This window comes from Maniola jurtina, chromosome 16 (genome assembly GCF_905333055.1).
Source record: "Maniola jurtina chromosome 16, ilManJurt1.1, whole genome shotgun sequence".
Lineage (NCBI taxonomy): Eukaryota > Metazoa > Arthropoda > Insecta > Lepidoptera > Nymphalidae > Maniola > Maniola jurtina.
This window is the reverse complement of record NC_060044.1, coordinates 6,449,089-6,457,039: the sequence shown is the minus strand read 5'-3', so window position 1 is coordinate 6,457,039 and position 7,951 is coordinate 6,449,089. Positions and strand designations below refer to the sequence as shown.

Sequence of the window (7,951 nt, the reverse complement as noted above, 5' to 3'; positions counted from 1 at the left end):
TTTGGTTAAAGTCAACGATTGAGATTCTAGTTAACTTTAGTATCCTTCTTACTTCAGGTCTTCAGGAGTTAGAAGTAAATGTGCGTTCTATTTTTGTTTCGTGGAAGTTAAGAACAGTTAATGTACAATACCTATGTATACAAATTAACCCATTGTGAATGCATAGGAACGCAATACCTATAAAAAAAAGAATTAAACGCTCAACAAATTACAAAAAACCCGCGAATTCTCTTGTATTATTTTAAAGCTCCACGCGCGTAAAAACATAAAACTCAGTAACATCAAAAATTTGGCCCAAATGACAGGCTTTTCCTGCCCAATTTTATCACAGTTGTAAAGTAAATTAGTAACAAGGTCTCGCCCAAGGACAAAATGCAAACCGCCATGAAATTAACAAAGCTACACGGCTCTCGTTTCGCCGGACAGGCGGACACCATTTAACGGTTGATGACAGCCCACGGGCGATGGCTCCAAACAAAGGACTTCTGTAAACTGGACCGCAAGTGAGGGCGGCTGGTCCAAGCATTCGTATGCGGGGCGGTTACCGGCGACCGGCGATGTTTGCCCAGACACGCGGTTTTAATTTATCCAACTTTGTTAATGTTTGAGAGGACATTATCTTTATGCGCGAACGTATAATAATATTAAGATATTTAACATATATTATGATGTTATGGTTAACCGACTTCTAATTATTGTAAATAATTTCTACCTGAGGCTCTCGCGTGGTCGTTACGTCATTAACAAGCATTAGGTACAAAGTTACTGTGAGAAATGGTAGTACTTACCAGTTTATATTTAAGTATTGATTTTGTTATTTTATAGTACACAAATACGTCTTAAAGAATCAAAAACAAGACGTGATCATTTTTTGTGACGAAAAGTAGTGGTTATTAATTAATTATTATTATATAAAAAATATTATATAAAAAACATAATTACCTATTAATTAATTATTATTTGGAAAACCTGTTACTTACTAGGTTAACAAATGGGCTATAAATAATAACGGCCTACACAGACGGGGAATTGTTATCCGCGGAGGACAAAAATAGGTCACTAAGAACTGCTTCGTATAACTTACTGGACAACAGTACGGCAAAACACCGTAGTAAGAGATGAGAGACTTTTGTCCTTGGCGGACAGTGGTACTTCGTCTAAGCAGACCCAATACACACGAGTTGATAAGTAAGCTGTTGTCCTATATGAAACAATTATATTATATTACATGAAATAGTTAGCCGATTTATTACAAACTTAAAAGCGCTAGTAAACAAAAAATATATTAAAATATAAAATAGGTAGACACAAAGTCGCTTAAGCTTGTGATTTGGAAGATCAAAGACCACAATAACAAAGCCACACCTGTCGGAGTTTTACAGCGGTCAGAGAAAATTTCAAGGGTGAAACATGTATTTGTTAGGGAAATTCATTTTATTTCAAACGCAATATATTTCTCTTACAATTAATATTCTATAATATATTAATATTCTATATATTAACTTTGTATATTAGTACGTTTTAAAAAGCGGTGATAGCCCAGTGGTTAAAAACTTCGGCCTCCTATTCGGAGAGTCCGAGGTTTGATCCCAGGCATTCTAACTTTTCGAAGTTATGTACGTTTGAAGCAATTAAATATCACTTGATTTAACGGTGAAGGAAAACAATGCGGGAAAACCTCCATATCTGCGAGTTCTACATAATATTCTCAAAGGTCTGAGAGTCTGCCAATTCGCACTTGGCTATCGAATTGGAGTGTGGCCTAACCCTTCTTATTCGGCGAGGAGACCCATGCTCAGTAGTAGGCCAGCAATGAGTTGTGATGATGATGATCTAATAATCTTGTATTATTTTAGAACCACAGTCTACTTGGGTAAATAGGTACTAAGTAACTACCTATTATACAAAGTTGGGAACGTCAGTGCAAGTTTGCCTTGTATTAGTTTTCTATGGGATATGTTTCCGATTTGAAGTGTGTCGCTACTTGCACTATAATTTCATAACTCCTCAACAAGTTTTAAGCTCGTTTGTAAGTTAGTTAGACTTAGTTATTTACATACGAGTAGGAGTATAACAGCAAGGAATAAATTAAACTGAAATGTCTGTGTTAAATTCCAAAATCACCGCTTTTTCAAGCTCGTATTGATTTCCTGTTTATCTGTTCGCATTTGGATGGGATGATTTTTACAGATGTTCAATCCCCATCGACTAGATAATCTTATTTCGTTTAGTTTTAGAATTTAGTTTTAGTTTTTAGATAGGTTCATTTGAATTTAGCGGCAGATCAATTAGCTGCAATAGGTATATTGTTAGTATCGTTCGTCGGGTTGATAGATATATTGTCGCCAGTGAGGGTAGATAGGTTACCGCTCATTGGCAGAGTCGCTCGCGCGTGAAGACAGACGACACACGTCGTCGGCGCTCCAAGCCCCGAATCCATCACGCTGGGCCCTGGGGCCATCCCAAGTGCTACAGGGAAGTGCTTAGTGTCGGTACCGACGGGAGGAGAGACTGCGACGGCGCTGGTGAGTCGAGTTTTCTTATTTTCTCCTCACTGGTGTCGCGTCAAAATTAGGTATTCGTTTTGAAAAATACAGTCCATCAGGAAGCGATTCGAACCCCTTCACCCATGCCAACTGGCCGGAGTGAACATTGGTCCTTCGAGCCGGATTTGTTTCGTTTGACCCACACCAACTCTCGTAAAACTTGGCCATGTTGGCAATTTGTTTGTAAGAATATTCGATTCTTATAACCAAATTCTCGAATCGCTTCATTGTTTAGGCGTTGATCTGCCGTTAAAACTTATTTCGCATAGTAAAATACAATATAATAGGTCCCTAATTGTCGTAAAACCTACGAAAGAATAGGAACTACGCATGAAATTGTGTCGTGTCGTTGTGTCGTTAGTAGCATTTCATCGTAGTTAATATTCGCGTAGAAGTTCGTTTCTAGACCTAAAACTCCTGTAGCACTTGCATTTCGTATTGTATTATAACATATCGTGTCGTATTTCGTAAATTGTTTCGTATCTCGTTGAATAAAAATCGTTTGAATTCCATTTTATCTTTCACGCGGTATTGGATATTATGCGATCAAATAAAATTGTCGTTGTTCTCGTATGCATTTAGTAGTAGTAAATGCTATCATACTTGGTCGCATAATATTTCATAATCCGCCATATTTGTCGTTTTAGTCATTGGTCGGATGTTATGCAGTCAAATTAAGTTGTCGTTGTTTTCGTATGCGTATCGTGATAGTGAACGCTCAATCATACTTGATCGCATAACACTGCATTCGCCATTACTAAAAATAACAATTAATTTCGTAAGTTAGTAACCTTTTGTTCTCGTCTCGTTTTAGTTACTACTTGCCTAATTAATGTTTGAAAATCGATTTTGTTCCTAAATACCTAGTAGGTATAGTAAATAAATATACTTATCTACCAAATAGTTGTCGGATTGAAATACTTAGTTGTAGAAATAGGTAGGTAGGTATCCACTCGTATTCGATTCGAATTGTCTTTCGGAATCGAGCATAGATCGTTACCGTATACGTTAATATTTGTTCGATTGTCACTTTGTTGCATACAATCGAAGTTTCGTTCGAGTATCGTTAGTTTCGTGTTGTGATTACGTTTTAAAATAGTTTTAAGATGCCTCGATCGGATTTAACTGCAGAAGGACGTCGTAGTCTGCAATTAAAACGCGAAATAGCCTTGAAGCGTATCGAAGAATGTTTGACAGCGGGTTTAGAGGCAAAGGATGATGCATCGAGATTACCATTGTTTCTATCACGCTACAGTAGACTCGAAAGTTATTGTACGAGTTTTGAATCACATCACTTGAAACTTTGCTCGGAAATATCGGACCCTAAGGAGTTGGATGAGGAAGATGAGGTTCGTAGTGATTTTGATAATAAATATTTTAAGATAATTGAAATACATCAATTATTAACTTCGAATGTCGAATCACGTCCACTTAACGAATCGCAATGTTTTGATACTACGGTAAAATTACCTAAACTTAACTTGTTGAACTTCGAGGGAGACATCAAGTCGTGGGGTACATTTTATGACATGTTTAATACTATGGTACACAAGAATAAGAGATTGTCTAACATTGAAAGATTTTCGATACTTTTGTCACTTCTACGTGATGAACCATTGGAGCTATTAAAGGGTTTTCCACTTTCTGAAAACAACTATTTAGATGCATACGCGGCTTTAATTGACCGTTACCAATGTAAACGTAAATTAGCATTTCACCACTGGGAAGAACTACAACATTTCAAGTGCACCTCCACATCTCCTCGCGAGTTACGTCGTCTCGTTGATACTTTTAAGAAAAACATAGCGGTTCTTAAGAACTTAAGATTACCGGTCGACGATTGGGATTTTCCATTGTTTTATTTGATGATAACTAAACTCGATCAAGATACTCGTCGTCGCTTTGAACTCCAAAACAATAAAAAGGACATTCCTTCGTTTGACTCGTTGCTCGAATTTCTTGATAAGGCAAGTCGGGCGCTCGAGCTAGCTGAACTCGAGCCTACTAGTAGCGCGGTCGCAACATCCGCCACGTCGTCGTCATCCCCGCGCCAACCGAGAACGCCTGCTGCCAACATTCGTGTGCCGCGTGAGAGGAATTCGAATCCTCACACAAAGGCCTTAATCACCAACACTACAGTCTCCTCTGAATCTCCATGCGTTTTGTGTCGTAAAATTCATTCGCTCTCGCAATGTTCCGAATATCAAAACAAATCACCTCGAGATCGTTTTACTCTAGTAAAGGAACATAGGTTGTGCGTACTTTGTTTACGCCCTGGCCACGTCCTTAGACTTTGTAAATCTAAGGCTCGCTGTTCAAAGTGTGACATGCCTCATGCCACGAGTCTACATTTTGATGACTCAAATCCCAAACCTTCTCTCGATGGTAGGGGAAATGCACCTATTGTCAGCACTCTGTCTCAAGATTCTTCGAATGTATCGAAATCTGAGTCCAGCGCCGAGACAACAAGTGTCGCTCTTCTAAGTGACTCAGTGCCATCTCACACTTCTCTTTTAGCTACAGCTGTCGTCGATGTCGTCAACAATTTCGGTTGTCGTTCTAAAATTCGTCTCGTAATCGATAGTGGCAGCCAATCAAACTTCATTACGGAGGAGTGCACTCGCCGCCTCGGACTTCAGTTATCCAAAACAAACATCTCTGTTGAAGGCATCGGGCAAGCCTCTTCTATCATATCTTGTTCCACCAACTGTCGTATCGTGTGTCCGGATGGGAACATGGATATTGAAATTCAAGCTTTGGCCGTACCTACAATTTGCAGCCAGATGCCACCTGCTAAGTTTGATAGTAAGCAATGGCCTCAACTTAAAGGTCTTAAGTTGGCAGATCCGAATTTTAATGTACCTGGACCAATCGAGGCCCTTATAGGTGTAGACGTATTCTGCAAAATATTCTTAGGTGATCGTATCGCATGTGGTGAACAGGGACCCACAGCATTTAACACAAAGGTAGGCTGGATCGTGATGGGTAACACCTCACCAACGATTTCTCGTGCCTCCTTACCTTGTCGTCTCGACAAGGTAAGGCAACCACATGACTCGCAACTTCGTAAGGTTTGTGAAGTTAATGATCTCCCTAGGTCGTCAACCATGGGTGAAGAAGAAGCTTTATTGGATAGCATCTTTACCAACACTCATACTCGTTCAGATGTTGGTAGATATGTCGTTGAACTACCTTTATCTCGTAATGCCCATCTCCACCCTGAGTATAACACGTTCGTGAGGGACTATGTCGAAAACTCTTTGCATAGTGAACAACTTGTTATCGAACCGAAGCTACAGGCTGACATCCTTTCGAACGATGTCTCTCGACCTCTCCATGATGTCGCTACTCGCGCCGATTTACCGGAGCCAACGCCGAACTTGTTAAATCATATCATCGAGGTTCTACGCCGTGGTTGTTTTGAACTCAGGAAGTGGGCCAATAATTTCTCGTTGTTGTTAGACAATATTTCTTGTGACTATCGTGGTGGTCAATTGTTATTGTTCGTTGTCGAGAGCCAACTCTCAGTTAAGGTTCTAGGCCTGGAGTGGAGTCTATCCCTAGACAATTTCTCATTTTCGTTAAGACTGAAGCATGAAGTTTGCACCCAGCGTAATGTAATGTTAGAACTCGCTCGTACTTTCGACTTTTCGAGACTCCTTGAACCTCTTATTATCGCTTTCAAGTATATCGTCAAACAAATTTGGGCGCCTGGGCTAGAGTGGAAGTCACCATCCTCTCGTTGGAAGACATACGTCGCTAATTGCATTGATCGCATTCAGGAGACAATCCCTCCTAGTCATTGGCACCTCATCAGGACCGAGGATAATCCGGCTGACTGTGCCTCTCGTGGCCTATCGGTTCAGCAATGTATCGATCATCATCTGTGCTGGTCTGATCCTAAGTGGCTGTCGTCTTTTGAACCCGTTTGGTCTAATGCTCGGATCATCGAAGAACCCGCTACTGCTAAAGCAGAACAACGCGATTCAGTTGTGTCGTCATTCGTTGCAGTCGATCAACTCAATAACTATCCTTCGCTTCCCAAATCGTTACGCAAGTTACATCCCTTTTTGGATGAAAACGGTTTAGTCAGGGTGGGCGGTAGACTAGTTCATTCGGAACTAGATCACGGTTGTAAAAGCTCCTTGTCATTACCTCGACAACCGCGTTTAACTTCGCGTCTCGTCAATCAAATGCATGCTGATAACATGCATCCTAGTCTTAGAACACTAAGCTACTTACTAGCTCAGAATCATTGGATTCTTTCGTCTCGTCGAGCTATTAGTAGTCAGCTATCTAAATGTGTGAAGTATTATCGCGATGATCCTAAATTTTTAACATTTCGTATGAGTGGCTTACCCAAATTGAAAGTTTTTCAACTTAAAGCTCGTTCGTGGTACCCCTGGTGGGACCCTGGCGGTTATCAGAGTCGATTTCGTGGGACCGTTTCCCTCGTACATTTAGCGTTGTCGTGGATCTCGTACCTATCGTCTCGTAGAATTGCGTTTCTCGTGTCGCTCTCGCTACCAGGACTAGGTCGGGTCGACTACAAAGACCATAGAGTCCGCTACTATTTATCGATATTTAAAATACACGTATTTTGGTGGGCGGAATGTTCAATCCCCATCGACTAGATAATCTTATTTCGTTTAGTTTTAGAATTTAGTTTTAGTTTTTAGATAGGTTCATTTGAATTTAGCGGCAGATCAATTAGCTGCAATAGGTATATTGTTAGTATCGTTCGTCGGGTTGATAGATATATTGTCGCCAGTGAGGGTAGATAGGTTACCGCTCATTGGCAGAGTCGCTCGCGCGTGAAGACAGACGACACACGTCGTCGGCGCTCCAAGCCCCGAATCCATCACGCTGGGCCCTGGGGCCATCCCAAGTGCTACAGGGAAGTGCTTAGTGTCGGTACCGACGGGAGGAGAGACTGCGACGGCGCTGGTGAGTCGAGTTTTCTTATTTTCTCCTCACTGGTGTCGCGTCAAAATTAGGTATTCGTTTTGAAAAATACAGTCCATCAGGAAGCGATTCGAACCCCTTCACCCATGCCAACTGGCCGGAGTGAACAACAGATAAGCATTCATTTATTAAAAGATCAATGCAGACATGTTTGCAAATAATATATTCTTTGCTAAATCATCATTTTTTTTGACTGATGTTACATCCAAAAAAAATTCAGGGTCCGGTCTCTACAATTTTTTTTTGTTATCCTATAATTGCTATCGTATCTATCGACTGAAATGTCAAATGAAAGAAGAGAATTTTCTGAGTTAATAAGTATGAATATACTAGTAGATACAATTGGTATTAAAATATACTAAGCGACAGATAAACAATTTCATTAGGTTATATTTCAGCGTTTAGATGAATAGTCGGGTTTTAGTTTTGAACTTCACCTT

General features: G+C 40.3%; 1 protein-coding gene across 1 annotated transcript; it reads left to right on the top strand.

Moving 5' to 3' along the window:
- Positions 1–553: 553 nt before the first annotated feature.
- Positions 554–7,606, top strand: LOC123873147. The gene is made up of 2 exons (XM_045917857.1): positions 554–559; positions 5,722–7,606. Exon 2 carries the CDS (start codon positions 6,167–6,169, stop codon positions 7,178–7,180), a length of 1,014 nt encoding a protein of 337 aa, XP_045773813.1. The 5' UTR covers positions 554–559; positions 5,722–6,166; the 3' UTR covers positions 7,181–7,606.
- Positions 7,607–7,951: the final 345 nt, after the last annotated feature.

Bases quoted from the DNA above. Each gene is read 5' to 3' on its own strand.
- LOC123873147 (XM_045917857.1), top strand. From the start codon at position 6,167: ATGTTAGAACTCGCTCGTACTTTCGACTTTTCGAGACTCCTTGAACCT.